The 27,995-nt window shown below is 31.5% G+C and overlaps 1 protein-coding gene across 29 annotated transcripts in view; it reads right to left on the minus strand.

Moving 5' to 3' along the window:
- The window catches only part of LOC105426103 (zinc finger Y-chromosomal protein-like), a 58,402-nt gene that overhangs the window by 18,687 nt on the left and 11,720 nt on the right, over positions 1-27,995 (minus strand). For 3 of the 29 annotated variants that reach the window (XM_025217981.2, XM_025217980.2, XM_089083914.1), the window contains exon 5: positions 160-2,957. The exons of 8 other annotated variants lie outside the window; for them this stretch is intronic. In XM_025217981.2, coding sequence (XP_025073766.2) covers positions 1,085-2,957 — 1,873 coding nt within the window. In that variant the 3' untranslated portion in view covers positions 160-1,084. Of the gene's footprint in view, positions 1-159; positions 2,958-3,406; positions 6,974-7,582; positions 9,914-11,344; positions 12,098-12,597; positions 14,434-14,806; positions 15,901-16,106; positions 18,123-18,727; positions 20,148-20,784; positions 22,700-23,427; positions 25,519-27,995 lie in introns of those variants that run through there. 18 more of the 29 variants (XM_089083932.1, XM_089083925.1, XM_089083937.1 and 15 more) reach the window with 10 other exon arrangements.

Genomic DNA, 27,995 nt, shown 5'->3' on the forward strand with positions numbered 1-27,995 from the left:
AATCATATAATATGTTAGTTAAGGAATTTTTAAATAAGTTTTAAAATCTTTATTTCGCAATTTTATCCCTTTATCGCCTCTAAAGAGACGTTCAACGTTTGAAATTGAGAATAAAGGGTCTTTTTACATAAATGGATGAGGTCCTAGATAAAACATAAATTTTAGATTTTTATAATAATTATTTATATATCATTTTCCAATTTTTTTCTAATCTCGCAAGAATTACAATTAACGACAAGAATAGATACATTTTATTTATAATAATAAACGAAAATCTTTTTTGTAGTAACTTACACATTCTGTAACATGTTTGTATAAAACTAAATCACATTAGGTTACAGCTAATTGCATATATAAAAAAGTAGTCAAGTCTAGGATATAAATATTGTGCTATACATAAGAAAATATATGTTATTCAAATATTATGATCTAAACACTCTTTCGCAGTTGTAGATTTATAACATGAATAATTGTACAATAATCTTATACACACACATTTAGAATATAAATGTTTTGAAATAAAAGATGTTAACAAATAAATTAACACAGAAACGATCAATGAGATTCTAATAACCAATTGTGTTATGAGTATCACGTGTGATACTAAAATATGATTTTATCGTTTTGAAAAATTTCAAATTTCAACGTAATTCTTTTTTATTTAATATAACGCGCGAATAAACAAATTAGATAAGATAGAGTATATAAAGCTATATATAGAGAATGTGAAGCATAACAAAACAATTTAACAAAACTTTAGATAAAAAAATTTCATTACATGAGAAAGTTTGATTTAACATGCACATTGATATCATAATATAAAATACATATAATTTATATTTCCATATATAGCAATTAAACTTTTTCATAATATAAGAACTTAATTGTTTTATGATATAAATTGCTATAGATATTACTGGTTAAAAAAAAAAAAAAAACCATAAAAGTATCTTATTTGCATTGCGTATATGAATATCTGTTACACAAGCAAAGTTTTCTTTTATACATTGTTCACCTATGAACAGGCATTTCTCGGAATCATCCGCGTCAATTTTATGTCAGTCGATCAATCAATCGCCGTGCATCAAGCGTTCATAACGTCATTCAAAATATGATCGATAAGAACGCGCGGCAAAGGCGGATGGGAGCCCGGATGAGACTTCCTGTGACTGATCAGACCCGGCTTCTGCGTGAAGGCCTTGCCGCAAATGTCACACACGTACGGCCTGATGCCAGTGTGGATGAGTAGATGTTGCTTCAGGGCGGTCCTGCGAGCGAAGGACTTGGTGCAGACGTTGCAGCTGTACGGTTTGTCGCCGGTGTGGATCCTCATGTGCACCTTCAGTCTGCTATTCCGCGAGAATGTCTTGCCGCACTCCTCGCACACCACGTTCTCCCTGCGCTCGTGCTGCCTGAGCATGTGTTCGTTGAGGTTCTCTTGGCTGACCATCCGCCTCTTGCATATCTGGCATTCGTACTTGGCCTTGTAGTGTGCGAATTTTTGATGAACGTACAAGGAATTGCTGTTGAGACAGGTCTTACCGCAAACGTCGCAAATCACCGGTTGCTCTCGATGACTGAAACGTATATGATTGGTCAGGTCACCCTTGACCTTGAACTTCTTACCGCAGGTCTCGCAGGAGAATTTGAAGTCGTCCGTATGCTTGCGCGCGACATGTATCTTCAACTCGTACTTGTTCTTGTTCTTGTAGTCGCACTGACCGCAACAGAACAGCTCCGGCTGCGCGTCGCCGTCGCAGGACCGTGGCTCCTTGTGCTTGCGCTTGATGTGCGAATACAGGGACGATTTCTTCACGGTCTTGAAGCCGCACTCGTTGCACGCGTACACCTCGTTGACATCCTCCGCTTTGTGCCGTCGTTTATGCGAGTACAGCGTGCTCTTTTTCGTGCACGTGAAATCACAGAGATCGCAATGTTCCTCGACAACAGGTGGCCTTTTCTGGCTCGATTTCTTTCGAACGTTCGCAGTGATCGCCGATGTCTCGTTGCAATCCTCATAAACTTCTTCTTTAATTCTCAAATTGGGATCCTCGTGTGTGATTAACGAAACGGCCTTAACCGTCTCGCGGCTTTGCAAGCAAGATTGACTAGTCTTCTTCTTGGGAGGTGTTACCTTACGTTTCTTCTCTGTGCAAGTCGCGCTCGAGATTTTCTTGGATATTTTATGATTTTGCGCCAAGTGAGATGTTAGAGTGGTGCTCCTTTTACATTCAAAGTCACACAGGTTGCAGGCAAAACTCGTCCTATTCTTGTTCCTGTGCTTGCGCATGTGCCTACTCAAATTCGCTTCACTCGAACACTCGTAATCACAGATCGTACAGACGAATTTCTTGGAATTTGTCTTGATCGCCTTGTCTTCTCTGTGCTTCCTCTTAATGTGCGCATCCAAAGTCACTAGTCTATTACAGCCGAAATCGCAAGACGTGCAGACATATTTCGCTTTCTCTAAACGCCTTCGCGATTTCAACTGTCTGGATTTAAATTGTCTTCGAACGTTTGTCCTTAAATATTGCATGAGCTTTTCCCTCGAACACCTTCTACGAAGCCATAAACGTATATTATGCGTTATTTTGTGGCGATTCAACATGGATTGCATAGGAAATTTCATATCACACTTGTCGCAAGTGTAAATATCGATCGCTATCTTGTGTAAACGCATCAAGGGATCCATGCAATTAGTGACGCTGCAGATTTTCTGTTGACTATTCTGTTGACTCTCGATTTCTTCAATTTTAATGGAAGTCAAAGGTACTTTAAGTACTCTTACATCATCTTCCGCAGTTTTAGCGACGTCGTCTAACACCGGTACTAGTGAATAGCGCAGTTTGCCACCGACATCAGTGTACTGCCACAGTTTCATCGGTATCGAATCTTTCCCAATAATAAAGCAACCGGAAGCATCCGTCTGCAAGATCTTCCTGCTGCAGTTTTGTTCTCTAAAACACATTAAAAACAGCGGTTAGTTTCAATGATGTAGTCAGAACTCGAACATCTCAATCACTACTTACGCCATGTCTAAAAGTTGTTTCTACAAGAAAGTTCAGATACAAAACTGAAACTTGTGGAACTATTGTATGATTCGCGAGCGACGAATTTATTCATCTTTCCGATTTGAATCATTTAACTCAAGATGATCATCAAGAATTTTTCTTTTCTCCAGGATTAAAAGGGAAAAATTAATTTTATTGAAATTGATTCATACAATAAACAATTTTTTTCAAGCTTACATTTGTATATATAAAAAAAATGTCTTATATAAATTAATATCTTGCAGAAAATTAATGTAAATTTCATACAACTTAAAATGATACATCACCTAACAAATATAATCACATTACAGCAAATAGGTTTATATGTAATTAGTTTAAGCTGTAATTAATTAACCTTTTTGTTTTTTTTTAATAACATCAAGACACATTAATTGAACACATTTGATTATATATAAAAATAAATACATTTTAAATAATATTATATGATTGAAACATGTAAACTATTATATTTTGTAATTCTACAAAACGAACAGATCTTACAACTATAATGACAACATTCATTTCATATTTAACAGTTTATTTAATATCTTGCTATGAGATGTTTCTCTGAAAGTTCGATTTAAACTTCTATTCACTATTGTTTTTCTTTTTTTCTTTTTTTTTCTTTTCTTTTTTTTTTTCTTTTCTTTTGTAAAGAGGTACAGATATCTACGATATTTTCAAAGATAGCTGTTTACAAATGCTGTTGTACGAAATCCTGAAATGTAAATATCTGTTGTTCAGTCAAGCTTGCAAATATTATCACATATTATATTATGTTGTGAGAAGGCTATTCACAACTTTATGTCTTTTATGTCTAAAATAAATTTAGTAAATATCACATTTTTTTCTTCTCGTTGGATTCTTTCTCGTGGATTCAGAGTTTGAACATGCAGCTTTTGCCGCAAAATCATATATCTTTAAAAATAGTTTTAATCATCTTTTTTCTTGGATATCACATATAACTTCTTAGAAAAATGTTCTAGAAAACCATTTCTTTCATTATACTGTTTGTCAATTGTTATCTAAACAATCAACATATATATATATATATATATATATATATATATATATATATATAATCCAATATTATTTTGTTATATTAAAATATCATAAGTATTAAAATGTATATCCTTCTTTACTCTTTTCTTAATTTTTATATCATATTCTCTTTAACATCACATATATTAAATTTTAATTATATTTCATAAATAAAAAAAAAACACAACATGAATATTATAAAAACCTAAAGTATCATGTAAAAATAGCATATATTTATAAATACATAAATCATATTATTATCTTATTTTAATTTACATAGTTAATCTTTTACATAGTTTAATCATAGTTAATCTTTTCATTATAAATAGTTCAAACAATAATGCATTAATAAGATTCATAATGTATCTGCGCATATTTTTTATGAGTTAATTATAAATAAACGCGCGCGCGTATATGTATACATATGTATTTTAGGAAATCTGGTTATCGTATGTATATGATGTTTATATTTCAACTCAAAATTGATGCAAATATAAAATAAAATTTCGAAATAAATTTTCGAAAATTAAACTTCTTTAAATAAATAATAAAATAAAAATGCATACTAATGAATAATATTAGAATAAAAAAATACTTTAATATAATATTATATCTAATGGCAATGTCCATAATACATGATAAAAGACACAATTAGTTGTGTATATATTTGCATATATATTTTAATGTATATGGTATTATTTGTGGTCTTTTATTTGTATACATATTTAAATGTATAAAATATTATTTGTGGTTTTTTTAATACATGTGTATTTAATATATGTGTGTGAATATTAATTATTTAATATAATATTTGATCCATTTCTTCGGAAATTTTCCATTAAAGACAGAAAAATATTTTTAACATTTTAATTGTATATTTAATATTTATAATGAATTATTCTATATATTTTATTATGTAACAACGGCTTTTAGGATAAAAATAGGATATATTACAGGTATTATAAATTTTTTAGGTATTATAAATTCAACTTTTTTTTCACAGTAAAACAAAATAATATAAAATAGAAAATAAAACTCTGAATTATATTTATATTAAGTTATAGATGTATTACAGTGTGTGTATGGTGTGTGTGTGTGTGTGTACGCGCGCGCGCGCATTCATTCGTTGTTTTCAAAAAATATCGTTAATATTATTATTTAACAAAACTAAATAAACAAAACTTTATATTTACGGGAAAAAAAAAAAAAAAAAAAAAAAAAAAAAAAAAAAAAAAAAAGAGAGAGAAAAGAATAGATATGCAGAATTTACAACATGTGTTGTAAAATTAAACAAAATTTACAGAAAAATCAATAATTTAAAATAAAATGTATAGTTTAATTTTTTTAAAGAAATGCAAATATTAAACAAGTTAAAAAAAATAAATAATAATTCGTTAAATTTTAGTTCAAATATCAGTCCAAGAAATATTTGAGGAACTATTTGAGCAAAAAGTTATATAACTATATGAGCAATCTTTTTTATGTAGAGTTATCTTAGTAATAAATATACTAATAAATTCGTATCATTTATCACATTGAAAATTTTATGTGGTCAGGAATGTGTCATTTGTATCTCAATTTATATTTTCCCACATGTTAAAACAATATATTGTCTATATTGTTTTATTTTTAGAAAAAAGCAAATTTTTATGAATAAAAAATCGAAATTCTCTTTCAAAAGAATATATTATTTTGCAGATATTAAACATCCTATAAATATTAAACATAATTTATGAAATCTAAAGTAATAAATTGACAGACTTTAACTTTCAAGAAATAACTAACATTCAATTTTATGTTTGTATTTAGTTAAGATTTGAAAAAAAAATGGCCAAAAATATTATTTTTCAAAGCTTTATAATAACATGGCAGATTCCAGCTCAAAATGACTAGACTCATTTTTATGCTTATGTTTATGATTGAGAAAAGAAGCTTTATATTTGAACACTGCATCACATTTGTCGCACGTAAAAATCAAATGTCGTTTCATATGTTTTTTGAGTAATTTCGTTGTTTTAAAACGCCATCTACATTTAGGACACTTAAAAACTCTTTTATCTTTTAATAAATTTAAATTGTTATCCAGCTGATCAGATCTTTCATTACTATATTCCTGTAAGTCAAGATTTTCAGATTTGTTAATCTCCATTGTATACTTTTCATCTCTTTGACATTGTTCTTGTTGCGACTGCTCGTGAATATATTTTTTATTATCCTGAAGTTTAAGTTTAGATTGTGGGAGATGACTATCATCCTTACACTCCTGACCACATACATTGGAAGTTGCAGCAGTATTATGATGTTTCATATGTTTTAAGAATATTGTCTTATTTTTGAACAATTCAGTGCAGAACTGACATCGAAATATATAAATGTCAGCATGTTGTTCTCTCTGATGACGCCTAAAATTCGAAGCATCTACCGACTTAAAATCACAGTCTGCACAACAAAACAAACTGCTGTCAATTTGATGTAATGTGACATGAGATTCAAATGATATTATTGTTTTCAGGAGTTCTCCACAAACTGTGCATTCGTATGGATAAATATCCTTGTGAACTGTTTTGATATGCCTCTTAAGATGGTAATTTCTACGAAATTTTTTCTGGCAATGAACACACATAAATTTCTTATTACGCGTTTGTAAATTCAATTCTTTTCTATCCTTATTCATTTCTTCAGGTATCTTCTCCACAGATTTGTCAGCAACTTCTTTAGTTTCGATTACTGCTTTTGTTTTCAATGAAAAATGCGATTTTATAAATTTAGTTTTATCTGCGACTTTGCTAAGTTCATATGGACCTTGCATCGGCACAAGGTAAAATTGACCGTTGTTCTCAATCACAAGGAAATTTTGATCAAGGGGGTCACGTGGCACAGACCTAAAAATAAAAAATATAAATTAGTTTAGCACAAAACACGTTTATGTTGTACACAAAAACTCATGCTGTATATTACTGTAGAAAACACATGTATCTACATTAAGGACATAGTAACATATTTATGACATACGTAATGTAAAACTGTGAATTGTTATTAAGAAATATGTTCTCTTCATGCTGTAAATGCAATTTTCATTGTAATTGTCATCGTTGTAATTGCATTGTATTCAAGTAATCCTTGTTGTATAAATACAATAGAAAATATTGTATATTTGCGATATGGTCCACACATGTCCACCAATTTAAACATTATTGTATACATGCCTATTTCATGCTAATAACATTAAAACATATTTAAAAACAGTATATTGCAATTCTATATCTTGCAATTAGATCTAAAAAAAATTCTTTTTCTTATATATTAATACAAGAAACATCTTTTTATCATCGAAATAAAGCATCTTTCTATCGCCGAAAATGCTAATTAAGTGCAAATTTAATCAATATTACAGTACATTGTATTGTTATACTTTTCATTATATTTAAAAAATCTTTTTCAAAAAGAAGATTTTTCAATGTGTAACTTTAATCGTGGAAAGTGTGAATAGATTTGTTTATTAGAAACATATGTATTTATTTAATATATTACATCGATTTTATACTGTACATTGCATCATCCCATAAAACAAACCGAAGTCATTGAACGATTGGCGAGGATTATTTAAAGAAAATATTTTCGATAATTTTTTTCAGAAATTAATTTCAATATTTCAAAAAAAAAGCTCAAAGAAAAATAATATCTTTCCGATCAAAAGTATACGAGTTAGCGTGCGAATGGATTATTAAATAAAATGTTAAAAAATATAGCACTTTCTTTTGTGCAAAAATAAATTTTTGTTACACGAAATATGGCATTAATTTATCATTAATGAAAGTATATTATATGTTCTTAATCAAAATATCAAAATTGGAGAATGGAAGATGTATTATAGAAAATGTTACCATATCATAGAAAATTTCATTATATTTGACGATGAATTTAGTAACATATTTTTCATTTAATTCACAAAATTCACAAATAAGATTGGAAGACTTCGATATAAAAGTAAAATGTAATCACACGATCAATGAATTCAAAATATAAAGCAAAATATTAAAACAGAAATAAACTATATCTAATATTAGATTAATACAAAATAATTCCTTCTGTATCATATTTACATTATCAACAAATTTATTTTAAAGCAGAAGGCAAGTATATTATAATTTCAAAAATAACTAAAATAAAATATGTAATGAATAGATGAATTAAAAGATAATAGAATATGAAATGTATGATTTTAAATTGTGATAATTACAGTCTTTAAATATTCAAAAGCTATTCAAAATATATTAGAATAAATAAATATTTAATTGTAAACATCAATATAGTATTGTTAATTCATAATTTATGCTAATGAACGTAAAATCAACATACCAACTTAGGAGCATGTATTTTCGAGAAATAAAGCCTCCAATTTTGGAATCTGAGATAGTATCTGTTACTTTTATCGCTTTTGGTATAGATAGAATTATCCAAATTTCATTATGTTATGTTACAAAACATACTGCCACTGGGATAACATTCACAATTCATCTACGCGACGCGCTTTTTTAGATTATAGAAATATATAAAAGTTATCCGAATCACACAAGATCACTTTCTTCATTTCACATTGTCCACCATTGTCTATCATATGTACACATAAGAATCACTTGGCACTCTTATTCACAACGATTTTGTCTTGCACGCCGTGAAGGAGATTCGTAATTTTGATGGGTGGCGGCGGTGGATGCACGCCAGGATGTTTCTTTCGGTGCAGCATCATCGGCGAACGCTGAGTGAAACTCTGACCGCAGATGTCACAAACATAAGGCCGCTCGCCGACGTGGGTCAGCAAATGGATCTTTTGCGAGCTGAGGCAGCCGAAAGTCTTGCCGCAAATCGCGCAAAGATACGATTTTTCGCCCGAGTGGGTCCTAAGGTGCTTGGTGAGGCCATACTTGAACTTGAATTCCATACCACACTGCTCGCAGACGTACTTCATCTTGTGCAGCTCGGTATGACTATCCAGATTCTTCTGGGTCTTGAAACGCTTCCTGCAAATCTGGCACTCAAATTCCTTGATCTTCGTCTTGTGCTTGTAATGCTTATGGAAGTACAGGGAACTCTTGCTAGAATAAGACGTGCCGCAAATATCGCAGACGCAGGATTCTGTGTCGTGGTCCTTCATGTGTGTCGTATAGTCGGACTGTACTTTGAACATCTTGCCGCACTGTTCACAACTGTAATTGTAGTCCTCGGTGTGCTTGCGAATATAATGTATCTTCAAATACGGTTTTGTGCGTGCTTTGAAATCGCACAGGGTGCACGCGTGAAGTTGCGCGGGCTCATCGTGAATCTCCATATGCCTGGAAAGATACGCACCGGTCTTGAAGCCCTTGGAACAGATCGTACATTTATGCGGCCGTGAGTTACTGTGTTTGAACATGTGACTGGTGAGCTTGCTCTTGCGATCAAAAGTGATGTAACAGATTTCGCAGATGTGCGACTTCTTTTTTGATCCAGTCGCGTGCTTACCAGATCGCGTTTTCGAGAGGTGATCTTTGCGCCGTTTCCTGAAGTCCAAAGGAGCGTCATCCAAATCATCGAAATCGTCCAGATCGTTGCTAACAGTCTTATTTCTTTTTCTAGTCTCACGACTTTGAGTCTTCTCAACGCGATTTTCCTTCTTCTCTTTCGGCACTTCATCTTCTTTCGACTCAGTTTTAAAATTATTTTCCTCGGTGGGTGGCGGTTCTTTCATCATAAACACGCTCAATGACTTTGGGATGCGAAAATAATCGTCTTCCAGTTTTACTATCAGAAAAGTTGGCGAGAGTGGATCTAGTTGATTGCACCTAAAAAAATTATAAAAATCGTCAGTCGATTTTTATTCATTAGCATAATGAGTATATAGTCGTGCTGATCGCACGCGAGCATGCACGATTTGGTACAATTTCAGCTAAAAGTTTCAATAAATAAGAAGCAGGACTGAATTTCAAAAATAACTTTTCTTTACTGCTTACAGATATATTTGTTTAGGCAAGCAATTCTTACTTTACTAATAATTCTGAAATTTATTTATAATTTGAACAATAAATGATCTTAGTATAATTAACTTATAAAAGAGAAACACAAATGTTGAGTCTACATGTTACATTAATATATGTATAAATTTTTTATATACACTAATATTTAATATACACTAATATTTTTAACTTAATGATATGACTAGAGTTAAGCACGGTAAGAAATGCATTAGAAATTAATACAATTGTCTTTATTGAAGGAGAGTTAATAAACGAACTATGAACATAAAGCTAACAACTAATTATCAATGAGCTCCGAATTTATTATGTAAAATTAAGAAATAACATCACTCACAATCACAGTTGCAAGACCTAGTGATGGAAAGAAAGTCAATAATGTAGTGAAAATTATGAACTGAGAAATGAAACATATATTCATTGTCACAGATTAGTAAAATTAAAAATAAATTACAAAAATAATTAAAAGACTGTAAAGAAATTAAATAAACTTATATAAATGTAATTATTTTATTAAGGATTTTAATCACAATTTATTTAATATATTTAATTTCTTTAGAAAAATTTCCTATATTTTTTATTTATTGATATGTAAAATTACTTTTATATTTCTTTTAACGAAAACGTAAATAATTTATTTAAATAGAAATTATAAATTGTAAATAGAAATTCTCTTTTGTAATTTCAAATATAATTAAATTTCTAATATATTATTTTTTATTAATTTTATATTAAGACCTTATACAATATATCAACATATTATTTATATATAAATATTAATATCTCATCAGAAATAAGCTTTTTTTATATATAAAATAAAATTGGAAACATATACGTAAACTCTCCATATATTTTAATATCAATATCTTAAATGCATTCCTTAGTTATTAATATATCATTTCCAAGCCTATTGTTAACAATCACTTTGTTATCAATTATAATCGTGTATTCCTAGGAAATTTTACTCGATATTTTTTGCTCTAAGGAAATCCTTAGCAAATTTTAATATTAGAAGTGACAATAGTAACTTCAATAGCAGTAACTCAGAATGATGAATCCTATATTTCAATAGAATTTTATGTTGTGTAAAATCTTGCAAACGTTGTATTTTTACGGCCGTATTACGGCATGGGTAAGTACATATGTATAAATAGAAACTGCTGATCGACAATATCGCTCTCTGATATAAGACACAGGTATAAATATTCTGGCAGTGTTTATATGTTATGTTTTGGGACTCACGAGTTTGCGAGCGTTGCTGTACGCCTTGCCGCAATCTCCATATTTAAAGCCTTTCTTATATCATATGGAGTCCAGTTTGCATCCAATTTGCATCTCTGATAAAATTTTTTGTGACATATATGACACTTGTAATTTTGTTTTCGATGCCGCCACTCGTGATTATTAATCGTTATTTCTCTATCTTGCCACAATAGTAGCAGATTTGCAGCTTAAAATTGGATATATATATATATATATATATATATATATATATATTCTTTTTATAATTCATCATATCCATCTTCAGTTTATAAATGCGATTGCAAGTAAATTCCATTTTTTTATGGTTGCGAATGTAGTGTCTTCTCTGTAGTCCTCCTTTAGTTTTGTATTTTGTCACAGATCTCACACTTAAAGTAGTTCATTCTGATATATTTTTCATGTGTCTGTTGCGTGAAACTCTTTTACACTCACATTTACAATGCACATTTTTACCACTAAATTTCACACCGTTAAACTGTTTCTCGCAAATTGAACAAACATCTTTTATCTTTTTATGTCTTTCTATGTCTTTTTTGTCTTCGAATTTTATTCCGTAAACTTGACAAACTGAAGTCTTGCAGTGGATTTTATGTTTATCGAAGATTGAACTTTTTGAATTGATATGTTGTTCTGAACTCTCACAGAATTTTGTGTATCCAGTATATCTTTCTTTTTATAAACCTTCGAGTTATTTATCCTATAATATACTGTAACAGATTTAGTTCTTTCATTCTTGTGAAATTATATTCGTCTTTAACAGATTTCCAACAAAAATGGAAAAATGATGAAATAAACAGTTCCTTTTTGATTTTGCTCTTCTTTCTGTATGACGATAGGCTTTTCTTCTGAAACAGGAATAAATTGTGTCAATGCATAAATTATCAATACTGTATTTGAAATATATATTCAAACAACAGACACACATATATTCAAATAGCTAGTATGCCCTTCCATCTCTTTTCATCTGGAAATGGGATTAATCTGAAATGAACGTTTATTAGTTATTACTAATATATTTATCAGTTATACTAAAATCTGTCGTAATCAAATGCAAGAGTAACAAATTCTCTTACTTCAAGTTGTAAAAGAATAAGTATTTTTTTCTTGAGTCAAAACTGTTATATAATAAAAATATTATTTATAAATCTTATATAATTAAATTCCAATACGTACAATGTTTTAATGTACTTGTAATAATGTTAATTTACTTAACAGTTACATAAAAAGAATAATTTCGCAAAAATACAATCTGTTTTATTTATTGATTTCCGTCTAATTACAATCAATGATGACCAATTATAATTCAAAATTGTGTACGCTATATCATCATTAACAAAATATTATTATCACATTATATATATATTTCAGTCAGTTCAAGGAGGTAAATATTTGATCGTACTACTTATTCTATACTTATACTTTACAAAAGAACTAAATTTACACGCAAGATATATATGTTCAAAATAATTTAAATAATTGGAAGTAATAAGTTTTATAATCAATTGTAGAAATCAGTCGTCTATAGAAATATAAATTAACGTCACTTATTCTTGTCATAGAGAATCTATCGACGATCATCATCTTTTTTTCGTGATTTCAAGTTCGCTTGTACACGTACAATAAAACATATCATATTTTTCACATCTTGTTCAAAATATATTTACAAAAAAAAAAATTTCAAAAGTTTTTAATTAATTATAATGCATCTAAAAAAAAAAAGAAAACATGTACCATTGCAGTTATAAATTAATATCTTCAAATAGCGTAATATCTTTTTTATATTTTCACGAATTATTAAATGATAAATGTATCTTTTGAAAAATTATATTTTTTAAAATTTTTAAATTTTTTAAAATTTGCCATTTTATATCTTCATATTTGTAGATCAAAATGTCTTTTGTATAAACAATGATTTATATCGTTTTTAATAAATCATTCATTATGGTTTCAAGAGCTTCTGTAAAACATTTTTAGCTAACCCGGCGATAGGAACTTGCGACTTGTAGGGCGGAAGAGGACCGGGATGATTTCTTCGATGCCGGAAGAGACTGGATCGCTGAGTGTAGTCCTCGCCGCAAATATCGCAATTATATGGCCTAATACCGGCATGCGTAAGAATGTGCTGATAGAATTTGTTATCCCTCGACAAGAATACTTTCTTGCAAATCGGACAAGTCATGCCCGGTTTGTGTATCCGAGTCCTATGGTACTCTAGTTGTCTCGATGAGGTGACAACGACGTTGCATTCGGTGCATTTGTAACCTTGTTTATGCAATAACAGATGATTGTCGAGGCGAGTTTTATTCTGGAATTTCTTGATACACAGATGGCAAGAGAACTGTAAATTGGCCATTTCGGCCCGTTTCTTATGCTTCCATTCGTGGCTGTGAAGATCCGTCACAGATTTTCCGCAGTATCGACATATGTGAACGTCGTTGGTGTGCTTCCTTTTAATGTGCACATGAAGGTCCACTTTCACCTTGAACGATTGGCCGCAAGAATCACAAATAAACTGAGCAGCAACGTCACTATGCGCTCGTATTTGGTGTTGCTGCAACGTTATCGGGCGTTTATACTTTAAGTGACATATGTTACATTCGAAGAAATAATCGTCACTGTGACTCCTACGATGATTCTCCAAACCCTGTTCGGTTTGACAAGATGCACGACATTTATCACATTTATATGCTCTTTTTTGATGACTTGCTACAATATGTCTCTTGAGATACTTCTCGTCATCAAAGTGCTTCAAGCAAAATGGACATGCGTTTCGCACCTTATCCAATATTTGATCTACGTCTTCTTTTTCTTCCTTTTGTGTAGTGTTTTCAGGTGGCATCACTTCTCGAGATTTATTTTCTTCTTTATTTAATAAATTTTTGTCTGTTTCTTTCTCTACACAAATATTTTCTTCTCTGCTATTTTTCTTCATTTGTTTTTGTTCTTTTTCCTTTTTGTCTTCTTTTGTCGAGTCTTTCACACTTTTTTTAGAAGTAATCTCAATTATGCCATTATGCACAATCACTTTCCGAATTACATCACCGTCCTGTACAGTGGTCCAGCGTCTCCTGAAACATCCATTAATTTCAATCAGTACAAATACGAAACGTACAATGTCCATCATATTTGTGTAAAAATCTTCAGTAATCACTAGTAATGTTTCAATAGAAGAACTCTAATAAGGTCATTTGATGATAATATGTTTGATATTATTATATAATTTTACAATTTTTCCAGAAATTAAATAATGACCAAATATTCAATATTCATTTTAGGATAGAAACAAAATTATGAAATTAACTTCCTTTCATTTAATAATATTTAATTAATAATATTTTAATTATTAACATATTATTCTTTCAATAGCAGCGCAGCGTTTACATATTCAAGATAAATTATTTTAGCAGTTATTATTCTAACGGATTTGTAAGCAGATCGTACCCAGTAGCTAATGCTCTAACTCTTGGGTACGTAATTCAAGTCGACTGAGCAGCAACGGTGGCGGCGGTGGATGATCACCAGGATGTTTGCGACGATGTGCCATCATGCTGCTGCGTTGCGTGAAATTTTTTCCGCAGATATCGCATACGTACGGTCTCTCGCCTGTGTGAGTGAGCTTGTGCACCCTGAGAGCCACGGATCTTGCAAAAGCTTTCGAACACAATTTGCACTGGTAAGGTCGTTCACCGGTGTGCTTACGGTTATGTAACTCTAACGCGTGATTCGTCGCAAATTCTTTACCGCACTGGGCGCACAGAAACTTCTGCGAATGCAGACTTGCATGATTACGAAGATTGTGCTCCGAGGCGAAGCTCTTGCTGCAAAGATCGCACTGATATTTTTTCGGCTCGCTCTTCTGAATCGCGTGAATCGCGCGCATGTGTGCGATCAAATATGATTTCTGCGAGTACATATTTCCGCAATACTCGCAGACAAAACTCTTGCTATCTAGGTGGCTCGCCGTGTGATCCTCCAAGTCGTAATTCGACATGAATCCCTTGCCACACTGCCCGCAACGGTATGGAAAGTCCCGCTGATGAACCCGTCGAATGTGGATTCTCAATGAGACCTTATTTCTCGTAGTGAAGTTACAAGTTTCGCAGGCATATGTGACGTCGCTATGAATCTGCATGTGACTGGTCATCTCCGACGAGCGCTTGAAAGCTTTCTCGCATATCGTGCACTTGAACGGACGTACGTCGCTGTGCTTTACCATGTGCCGTTTGTAATATCCTCGCTGAGCGAAATGCAACTGACATATAGAACATTCGTACTTCTCGCATTCTTTTCGTTTTCTCTTGCGGCCTTCCTTCTGTACGTTAATTGTATTCTGTTTGACGTTCTTACGACACACTTCTTGCGCTTCTTGACGCATTAAATTAAAAGGCTCCTTCGATATCACTTGCGGCTCGTCCTTCACTTCAGTTGACAATTTACCAACTGTCAGATGATTTATATTTAATCGCCTATGGTTCTCGAATTCCTCCTTATCAGCCTGGGTACTTTGCCCTATCAATACTCCATTCTCGAGGACTCTGTAAGCAATAATAGTAAATTTCAACATGCTATATACATAATCACATCGCCAAGACATTCGCTGATTCCTCTTGACCATCTGAAGTATACGACCCAGAAATTAATTAAACAATCTAGCGGATGTTGGGAGGAAGAGTGATGTTCGCTCGCTTCACGATCAAGGAACAATTTTAATTGATAAAGATAATTTTATAATCACAAACACTTTTGATGTACGTGTTATTTTATTAAACATATAATAACGAATATCGTTAATAATATAACATAAATTTGTCGATGCATTTATCTTCATTCGTACGAGTAAAGCTGAAGTCTCGCCTGTAAAAAAAAAAAGAAACTGAAAAAGAAGAAAAATATAAAGAGAGAGGAAATGAATTCTCATTCAACAACATTGGCATACAACTTCGGCTTACAAGTTATCCTTATTTACACTGAAAAAAAATAGAACAACAATATTCGTAACGGAACACTTTGAGCACGATAATACAAACGTATAGTCGTATAACTCATGTAAAGTATAATTCGTGGAAGAACTAAACAGATAAATATCGTGCATAATCTTGTCTTTTGAGCGCCGCACGGTTTACGCAAATATTACGAGTGTACAAAAGATATCAGATAGAGATTTATCGGGAAGTATCGGTATCAATCTCGCGAATATGACGCGCACTTCGTCAACATCAACGCGTATAGATATATAATCTATAATTCAAAAGATCTCTCTTTCAGTTTCTGTCCCGCTGTCACGATACATAAGGTAACAACGCGTAAGCACGTACTAATCGCACTATCGTCATTAAATGTGTGATCGTCAACGTAAAATCTTGTTCTTAAATCGTCATATGTCGACAACGAGAAATTTTAAGCCATTCACAGAACAAATTCTCTCGTTCAAGGTCAAAGTTCTTAAACACATGTAGACTTCTGGTGTGCCGTCAAGTTGCCCTGGCAAGAGAATCCACGATGGCAAATTTGGCAAACGTAAGGTCGTTCCCCGGTGTGTCCGCGTTTGTGAATCGTCAACGTTGACCTCTGCGAGAACGCCTTCGGGCATTGATCGCATTTATACGGTTTCTCCCCCGTGTGCACCCTCCTGTGCATTCTCAGATTTTCGGAGTCGGTGAAACCCTTTCCGCAGATATCACAGACGTATGGTTTCTCCCCGGTGTGGATCCGCCTGTGCTTCTTCAGATGTTCAGCACTACTAAGACTCTTTCCACAGTAGTCACAGAGGTACAGTTTCGTCGGATTGTGACTTTCCTTGTGACGGAAAAGTGATCTTTTCGTAGCCAGTACACGACCGCAAATGTCACAGGCGGTGCTGGTCACTTTGTTGGCCTTCAGCTCGGGATGGTTGCGTCTGCAATGCGCGGAGAGTTGTCGTCTCAAATAGAAAGCGTTGTTGCAGAGCTGACAGACGAATGGCTTCTCGCCCGAGTGAATGTTATAGTGCTCCTGAAGATCGAGCTTCTTCCGGAAACGCTTGTCGCACTCGTTGCACTTGAACGGTAAGTCTGCCTTGTCCATGTGTCGCGTCATGTGGATGCTCAGAGCAGCTAGAACGGTAGTTTCATAATCACACTCTTTGCACGTGTAGCTCGGTAGAAAATGCGTCTTCTCATGTCTCGTTAGGTCGCGAAACAACCGGAACTTCTTGGAGCAATGCTTGCAGGGGAGATCGCCTACCGTGTGGCGCAACAAATGCTTCTGATAATTGCTCTTGTGCCGGAAGACCTTGTTACATGTCTTGCAAAGAAATTCCACTTCGGGCTTCTCCTTTTTCACTTTCTTCAATGACGCCGTACGGCCGGACACCCCGGAAGAATTGCCTTTACGACTGCTTTTACGTACCGCATGTGCCTTCATGTGTTTGCGAAGACTGATACCGGTTCTGAAGACTCGGCCACATTGGGCACACGTGTTCTTCCGCTTACCTTTGTGCTCGATCTCATGATTGGTCAACAAGGATTGCGAGGCAAAGAAGACACCACAAACCGAGCAGTGATACACCAAAGGATGATCTTCCTCATCATCCTCATCATTTACCTCTTGCTTTATGGCATCTTGTTCGGGATTCGTTGAGGCTGCTGTCTCATCGGTCGTATCTGCCGTCGGTTCCGAGCACTTTGACGGGGACTTGGTGGGTTCTCCGTTCTTCTTCATCAGATCGAGTTTAGAGAACACCGGGTAATAGTCTTCGGAAAACGGTAGTTGGCTGTACCTGAAATGGAAAAATTCAAGGGGATATCAGTATCGAATATCCTTGTTACGTTGCAACGATCTTTCATTGTCCGCTCTCGTTGTTTAGCAAATTATTTCTACTCCTGTAAGTAAATTTGTAGAACTTGCAGCTTCATCACAATGTATGTATTTAGATAATTTGATTAAAAAATATTCAGAAATATTTTATCATATATACATATATAAATGGAAATACTTGAGACATGAAAAAACATGATAAGATATTTTTTGATAGTCATAATTTTGAGTAGTATTTTTATTAAAATAATACATAATGCAAGAATATCCAACTAATACAAAGATTGTAATCTGCATAAAAATAATCAGTATTATACATATCTTACTTTTTTACTTGTTATTCTATCATTTAATGTACAATTTTGTACATTCATTTTTTAGATAAATATATTAACTTTCGACGATAATTCACACATACGTTACACATCATTCTTCAAAAATAAAAATAGAAACATTCATATCAGAATTATAAAAAAAAGTTCTTGTTATATGTATCATTTAATATAAAAGCTTAAGTCATTCATTCATAATAGTGTAATAATAATAATAATAATAATAATAAAAAAGAGATCAATGTTTCAATTCTTCAATATTTAAAAATTAAATCATAAATCTAACAAAAAATATCAGTTATAACGTCAATATTATGATTATCGCATTAAGTATTGATTCAGATGAAAATATTTAGTCGTATAGCATTGTAAATGTACAATGTCAAAGTATAAAATGGCAGTGTTCAACTAGCAATTTTGTTCTGTCACGATGCTTGGATCCATAAGTTTAATAGTATCACTGCACAATATTTTGAACACAAGATGCAATTGAGTGTAATACAAATAAACATCCAAGTCATATTAATTATGCGGGCTGCATCACCATCACATTAACCACGTGTATTTTATTGTGTGCGTTAAGTAATCCTCTGGATACAAAAGACTTGCTGCAATAACTACACTGATACGGTCTCTGGCCAGTGTGATATCGTTTATGTATAACCAGAGTAGAATGTTGCGTGAAAGATTTTCCACAGGTGTCGCATGAGTATGGTTTCTCGCCGGTGTGAGTCCTCTTGTGCACGACCAACGTCGTTCTCTTGTGAAAGGCCTTACCGCAAACGTCGCAGACTAGAGACTTCTCCCCGCCATGCAGACGCAAATGATCCTGAAGAGATCCCTTGGATGAGACGGACTTGCCGCACAGGTGACAGTCGTACTTATTCTCGCCGGTGTGTGACTTGACGTGAACCACCAACGAATTCTTGTAGGCAAACGTCTTGCCGCAAAACTCGCATTGATGCTTGATGGGTTTGAAGTTCGGATCGTGGATCTTCAAGTGACGCACCAGGGTATGATTGTTGGGAAACGACTTGTTGCAAGCGGTACACACATGCTCCTTGGCGCCGTGCTTCACGTTCATGTGCCCATGCAACTCGGCATTCGTGAAGAAGCCCTTGTTGCAGATCTCACAGTGCCTTGTGTACTTTTCAAAGTGACGCCTGTGATGTGTAGCTAGCTGAGAAGCCTGTACAAACGCGCGACCGCACACATCGCAAACAAAGTTTTTCTCGTGAGTGTGGATTCGCTTGTGTACTGCTAAGGTATTGGTTCTCTTGAAGGACTTGCCACAAACATCGCATTGATAGGGTCGAGCGTCGCTGTGCGCCACTAAATGGCCTTCGAACAAGTTCTTCGATCTGAACAGCTTCGTACATATATCACATTCGTAAAATGTTTGATTGGTAGATTGTTTTTTCATGCCTGAATGATTCTGACGAATCATAATTTCTCCGTTCGTAACTTCTTCAAGTTCATTTTTTGTTGGTGAGTTTTTGGAAAGATTACATCTCGAACTTATAGCTTCGTATTGCACATTGTAATCTTTATGTTTTATATTTTCTTCTTTAATGAAAATTGAAACCGATGTAGAATCTGTAGATTCGTCTACAGATTGTTCATTTTTTACACACGTCTCTGCTGGTTTTTCATTTCTGAAAAGAAAATGAAATAATGACTATACACATATAATAATATTAAATCCAATTTAAATCGATTGTTATAGAGAGTATTTAGATAAATTTCTCACTTATGTTCCTTTATATCTAATCCCTTTTTGTCAAATATTGTGTGTTAATACAACTTTTTAGATTATCAAATATCGAAGAAAAAATTATACGTACATACAAATAAAAAATGTTGAAAAAATACGTATATCTATTACTTTTTTAATCATGTACATGTAATTAATAATAAATAATTGCTGTACAATTAAATTTATTCTCTCAAGATGATTTATAATTAAACAGAATGGTAATACAATCAAATTTTTGCTATTCTTCATATAATATTAAACATTATTTCGTATCTTCCTTCACTTAAAAAAATAGCACAGATAAAATATGTAACAATATTAATAAGTATACCAAGAATTAAACTCAATCACGAATTACAAAATAATGCGTACCTTTCGAAAATTTGTAGTAAATCTTTATTGTAATATTTGTAATCCAAATGACATTTTCATATTGGCGATTGTTCCATCATCCGCTTGTCATATTTATTTATATAGAAAGTCTCCACTATTAGTATATTTTACATGAAATTTTAATAAATTGTAAAATAGATAAATTTACAGCTATCAAAGCACATGTATGACACATTTATATTTTTTATTTTTGATTATAACAAGACATATATATAGAAGATAATATATGTAATATATTTACAGTGTTATAGATTTGATAATAATTGATGACTTAACATATATTTATAAATATATTATGCTGCTCAGGTATAAAATAATTATGATTTTACGAATTAAAATTTCAAATAAACTTGAAATCTTAAAATAAAGAGTATTATTAAGTTGTCACAATAAATTTAACTTTACACAAGATTAAAATATTATTATTTTTCATGATTCGGTTAGATAACTAAATGAATACGTTATTCTGTTTAAAAAATGTTGTTTTCATATTAAATTTATATCTTTAAATAAAACATGAATAAAATTCTAAAAGCTTTAAAAAGATATGTGATTGCACAATATATATTTAAATAACTTAAATCAATTTAAAGCATGTTTTATAAAATAATAATCTCTAGAATAAATCTTGAATTTTTAAGGCTAGATCTGTTATGTTCTTCCTTTTTAACTTTTTATGATTATCATCAGTCTTACGCTTTTATGAAAAATAATTTGCTAAATAAAATGCAATTTTCATATGCATTTTATTTAACTTCATTCACACATGCTATTTCACATGATGTCATACATTTTGTTTCCACCAAACAAACTTCATTTAATTATAAAACTCTATGTAATGATTATAGAGCGGTATATGACTTATATTATATTCACAGTACGCTCATAATTCGCAAATAATTCAAAATAAAGAATTGAAGGACCATATTTAACTCTATGTGAATGGCAAATATCGAGTATACAGGCCTTGAAGAGTGTCTCGTTTATTTGCTCTCATTATGAGACTTCATATGAGAATTCAGTGAGCCCTGTTGCGTAAATCTTTTCTGGCACACTTTACACTCGTAAGGTCTTTCGCCAGTATGCGTTCGCAAATGTACAATCAGATACTTTCGTACGCTGAACGCCTTGCCGCACATCTCGCAAATGTGCGGTTTCTCACCCGAGTGTATACGCATGTGAATTTGCAAATACGTCTTGCTGCTCACGGACTTTCCGCACACCTCGCATGTGATCTGATTCTCGCCGGTGTGTATCTTGAGATGCACCTTCAGGGCGGCCTTCCAGTAGCTCTCGAAATCGCAGATATTGCACTTGTGCTTCTCTCTCTCGCCGTGAGACCTCATGTGCATGTTGAGATACGCCGCGCTTGCATACGCGGTGTTACATACTTTACACACAAAAGGCTTCTCACCGGTGTGCGTGAGCAAGTGCCGCTCCAATGTCTGATTCGTGTAAAAGCCCTTGCTGCAGACCTTGCAATAAATCACATATTCCTGATTATGCTTCTTTTTATGTAAGCGCAAATCGTACCCGGAGACCTTTGACACGCCGCATATGTCACAGATGAAACGTTTGTTGTGCTGCTTCAAGTGAGTCTTCAGGAATTCCTCAGTCTTAAAACACTTGCCGCACAGAACGCATTGAAAGGGCTTCTCCTTCTGATGCACTTTTATCATATGTTTTCGCAACTTGTCTTCATTATCGAAGACTTTATCGCATTCTTCGCAACGATTGTCAACCTTCGGATTCCTCTCGTGATCCTGTCTATGCTTCAAAAATTGCAGCTTCTTGAACATTTGTTTCCCACAAATTTCACATTCATAAATCGTCGCACGTTTGCGACCTGAATCGTGTTCGGAAACTCGTTTTATAACATGTATCTCCGTCATAGACTCCACTTTGTCGTTCAAATCTTCAGTTCTATACTCAATCGTTTCCGTAATCATTTCTTGATCATCGATGTGATACTCTTCCACGGTAGATACTTCGTCTTGATATCGCACTAACTCTATATCTTTGAGCTCGACTGGATCTTCTATCTCGACCTCGTCACACCTGTAATAAATAATATCTGTCAACAGCGCGAGGAAGCGAAGGAGAATTCTTAGAGAATAAATATTTATTAGAATTCAATTCAAAATAAATTTACTTGAGCTAAGCTTTTTCACACTCTTGATAAGTTTTATAGCAAGCACTTTCATATTATACTGATTATGTCGATCATGTCTGCCAGTTTGATCGTTACTGCTCTAATTGATTTGTTGAAAATTAGATAACATAATCTTTGAATTGTTCAGAAAGGTTTAGTCTTTTAATTATATATGTCACACATTTAAAGTTAATTATATTAAAAATTGAAATAAATATTCATTAATAAAAGATTAGAAATCTTTTTTTATACTTTTATGAACTACGTTCTTTACAAGATATAATCTATAATTCTTCTTTCTAAAAGTATATTTGTTCAATCAGACTAAGTAATATACAATTCTTGTTCGTAACAAGAATTATATTATACTTTTCTTACTCACCTTTTCAAAAATTGTTCATATTATGTTTTCAAAATATAAATTATAAATAATATTTTAACTTCTAACATTTTATGTATTTGATTTTATATAATTAATGTTTCACCTAATTATTTTACTTTTAAAATCAATTAATTTTGCTAGTATTTGAAATTTTATTATCAAAGTATAAATTTTTCACTCTTCTATTTTATTTGACATAATTTATTATATTATCTGAATTAATCCTAAAATGAGTAAAAGCAGAATCATAAATAATTATAGAAAAACATTTAAATTTATTGTATTGTATATATAATATACAGTACAGTATACATAATATCACATTAAAGAAATAAATTTATTTGATTTCAATATTTTAGTTATGCACAAAAATATTTTTTAATCGCACACAATGATGTATTAATTAATAATAACAACATATAGATTTAATTATATATAGCAAATTAATAGGTGAGAAAAAAGAAGCATATTATTAAATAAAGTTTTATAACATTTAATGGTTTCTGAAATTATCTTTTTATATATTGTCACTTATTTAAATCTGCAAGCTACTGCAAATTAATATTTTCAATCAATTGTTTTTCTTGACATAACTTCATGTTATTATTAATATCACATTAACTATGCATAAAAAAAATTGTTGTAATGATGACGCAAATATTGAAAGTAACGAATTTGGAATTTTGGCCTTTAAAATAATAACAATTGTATTCAATTAGTATAATATATAAATAAGTATTAACGCATATTAACAAATTACATTAATTTCATAGATACATACTTACATAGGTACAAAAATATTTTTTTATCTAATCCTAGAAACGGATCTAAATGTTTCATGTAAATTTTGGGATGTTCAAAATAAATCTGACTATCAAATTTGTATATCACATTCGGAATTAAGGATAACAAGATGTAAAGTTTGTGAAAAAGCATGCAAAAAATCAATTATATATACAATACAATTATATATATAAAAGAGCATATAAATATAACTATTTAAATTCAAGTGAGAGAACTATAAATAGGTACTCTGAAATTATATTGAATAAATTTAACAGTCAGATTTATTTTTTATTTGTTTTAATATCCAGAAATTTACATCACATAACGCTTAATCTTATTCAGAGTCAGATAAAAAAATCTTTTGGAAGCTATGCTATTATCAATCAACGCTATTTAAAATAACGCTATGTAACTATGAATCAGTATGAAAAGCATTTTAATCTAGAGGAAAAAAAAGATAAAACAGAAAAACACTTTCATTCGTGATTTACATGTCTCCGAAGATGTGCACTAAGCGTGCCACGCTGGGTAAAACATTTTTCGCAGATATTACACTTGTAGGGCTTTTCACCAGTATGAGTTCGCCGATGTTTAATCAGATACTTTCTGGCGCTGAACGCTTTACCACAAAATTCACAAATTTCCGGTTTCTCACCAGTGTGTATTCTCATATGAGTCTTCATGTACTGTCGTCTGATTAGCTTGCCACATACTTCACATGTTACTTGGTTCTCGCCCGTATGGGTCCACACGTGTTCTTTGTAGCAATAGCTGTAAAACGTTTCGAAGCTGCATATCTCGCATTTGTACTTCTTCCTCGTCTCGGGTTCTCGATGGATATTCATGTGACTTCGCAGATAGACTGGATTGCCGAAGGTCTTATGACAGATTTCGCAAGTACATGGTTTCTCGTTCGTGTGCACGCTCATGTGAGTCCTTAAGGTCGCCTTCAAATAGAAGCCTTTGTTACAGATCTTGCAAAACTCCGTGAACTCTTTATTGTGTCGCCTGACGTGAATCTTCAGATAATACTCCGACGTGAGCTTCGCACCACACACGTGACAAATGTGTGGCGCGCCGTGCAACGTTTTGTGTACATTTAAGTATCTTTTCTTCTTGAAAACCTTGTGACACTGATCACATTTAACGGGACACGATTCCTCACGGCTTGTCTTTACTTTTCTCCTGCTTTTTCTGATTTCTATCTCTTTTCGCTCCTGTTTCTGGACGTCTAAGGGATATCTACACTGCAGCCGACGATGCTTAAACAACTGTAATTTTCTCGAGAACGTTTGTCCGCATATATCACATTTATGTTTCTGTTTTGCTTGACGCAACACTTCTCGGGTTTTAAGTATCGATCGTTCCGTTCTATGCATTACCAAATTGGTTTTTGAATCAAAGTCTTCATCACACGAATCACAGTGGTACACGGGTAGCTTTTGAATAAGAATAGTTTTATCGTCAATCTCTTGAAGAATGACGAAAGAGGCACCTTGATCTTCCCTTTGCATCATATGGTTTTTCAGAAATGTACTGGAATTCTGCTTTTTAATTCTGAAAAGAAATAAAGAAACACGGATTAATATCTATAATTAACAAATAGATTCGTTCCTCTTTTATTTCAATCATTTCACATCACATATCCGAATCATTATTCAAAAGATAGATCACAAAGAGAAGAAAAATTATATAAAGCAAATTATATAAAGTTAATAAATTGATATTTAAGTAAAAAGAGATATATTTTTATGTCTATTTAAATGTTCAAGTGCAGTAAGAAGTTTTAATACAAAAAAATTTGCCGATATAAAATATTAAAATCTTGTTACTTACTGTATAATTTCAGAACTGCAATCTCAATGACATATTGAGTCAGATACTTCATTCCATAAAATACTTATTGTAAATCAAAATTTGTATAACAGAAAAAATATGTGTGCATATAAGAAAAATAAATATAATTTTTAATTTTATATGTTTATTTTAGAAATTCTAAATCATTCTTGTAAAGAAGAATAAAGTATAATACAACAAATTACTATTTCGAGAAATATTGTTTGTGCCGTAAAATAGAATTATGAAAAACTTTAATTTAACTTTTACGTATTTTATCATATGTATACATTATATTTATTAAAACACCTTTATTAATATATTTAAATAAGACTTTCTTAAGACATGGAAGAACAATACTTCGAAAGAATTACAATATTTTATTAAAATTGGTTATATAAAAATGATAGTGAAAAATTATATGAAGATAAAATATGATATTGCTAAAAAAATATCACGGATAAAAAATATCACGGAAAAATATTAGAGTTTGTAAATATATAACAAAATAAATTGATAGTTGAAAACAAAAGAAATAATTTCTATAAGTTTCTTATAAAAGTTCCCTCTTATGTAATAATAAAATTAATATTTTTCAAGAATATTTTAGAATTGCTATTAATAATAATCACGTGATGCACGGAAGATTCGTACAATAACAATGCTATTTAACTTAACTATTATATTAATTTTTCCTTTTAAAAAATAATACAATCAAGTAGATTATATTTAAAAGATTTAAATGTTTTTTTATATTAATATTTTTTATCTTTTTATATGAGCTTAATAAATAAGAATATATAAAAAAAAAAAAAAAGCAAATATGTGTGAAATAAAAATAATCTAAATTAGAGTTAAAAATTTTAATAAGAGAATAATGAAATATATTTTAAATGTTACATAAAAACCAAAAGCCAACAATTTTTTTAGATACGTTACATCATTTATCGGTTTACAACTGAAATTTATTCCCATAATTTTTATATAATTTCACATATAATTTTCACATATAATTTTCTTTTATTTATAAGCAATAATGAGATATGTAACAAAGGCACTAGAAATTTTATTTTCTGTAATTCTTTAATAAACGTTTATAACAATTAGGCAAGTATCATTTAATTTAAAAATGATTACAATTATTTACAATACACTATATCAAAAAGTTTTTACCAAGTTAAAAATGCGCAAGTGAAGCAGAAAATATCAAATAAATAACTATCTATCTATAAATCGCATTGTTAAATAAATCAAATGTAAGTATAAAATCAAAAAATATTGTTAAAGTAACTAAAAAATCATGGACGGTTCTATTGCAGTTTGCAAAGTTGCTTGCTTCTATTTACTGCTTCGGTTTACCTTCACTTTATATTTATTAAATCATTTATAAAATTAATTAATTTCATTGATAGAATCTTCACAGTCTGATCAAATCTCACAGGATATTTATTTCTGTAATAAAAATGTTGCATCGTATAATCTAATCTGTAAAACATTTTATTCTTATAACATAAATGATACTTTTATTATATACAAGTATTTACTGATTATAATAAATAGTTGGCATTATCTTATGATTCTTTTAAATCAGATATTACGCCAACAATATCATCTGTCAGACTTTTCAAAGGAATGCGAGGTATCTCCACCTCTCTTAAACTAAATCAGTAAACAATTTCATCACTGTCTACAACAAAATAAAGATTTCACTACAATAACATACATAGTAATTGTACATATTTACAACATGTAACTTTCAAGTTTTTCTTTATCTTAGATTACGATTTATAGAATGAAATTGTATAATTTAAGTTCAAAAGAATTTAAATAATAATTTACTGTTTTACTTTATATTTCTGTTTTATTTTTGAATTTATTCATAGAACATATACCATTATTTCTAATAGTATAATATTATTAATTAAAACAATCTATCTATTATTAAATCATCTTTTTCAATAAAATCTCGATAGAAACATAGCAGTATAAATCTTTTGTATTCTTCATTTTTCAGTGATGATATACTGATTCTGTTTAAGAAAGACTCTAGAAAGAACTAGCGTTAAACTATGCGCGATTTGTGTTATATTATATGGTTCAAAATTTGCAATTCATATAAGATTTGTGAATAGTATGAATGTACAGATCCATCATTACAATTACTATTAATTATTTATGATTTACATGTAAGTCTAGTC

This window comes from Pogonomyrmex barbatus, unplaced genomic scaffold (assembly GCF_055798465.1).
Source record: "Pogonomyrmex barbatus isolate J1 unplaced genomic scaffold, ASM5579846v1 scaffold8, whole genome shotgun sequence".
Classification (NCBI taxonomy): domain Eukaryota; kingdom Metazoa; phylum Arthropoda; class Insecta; order Hymenoptera; family Formicidae; genus Pogonomyrmex; species Pogonomyrmex barbatus.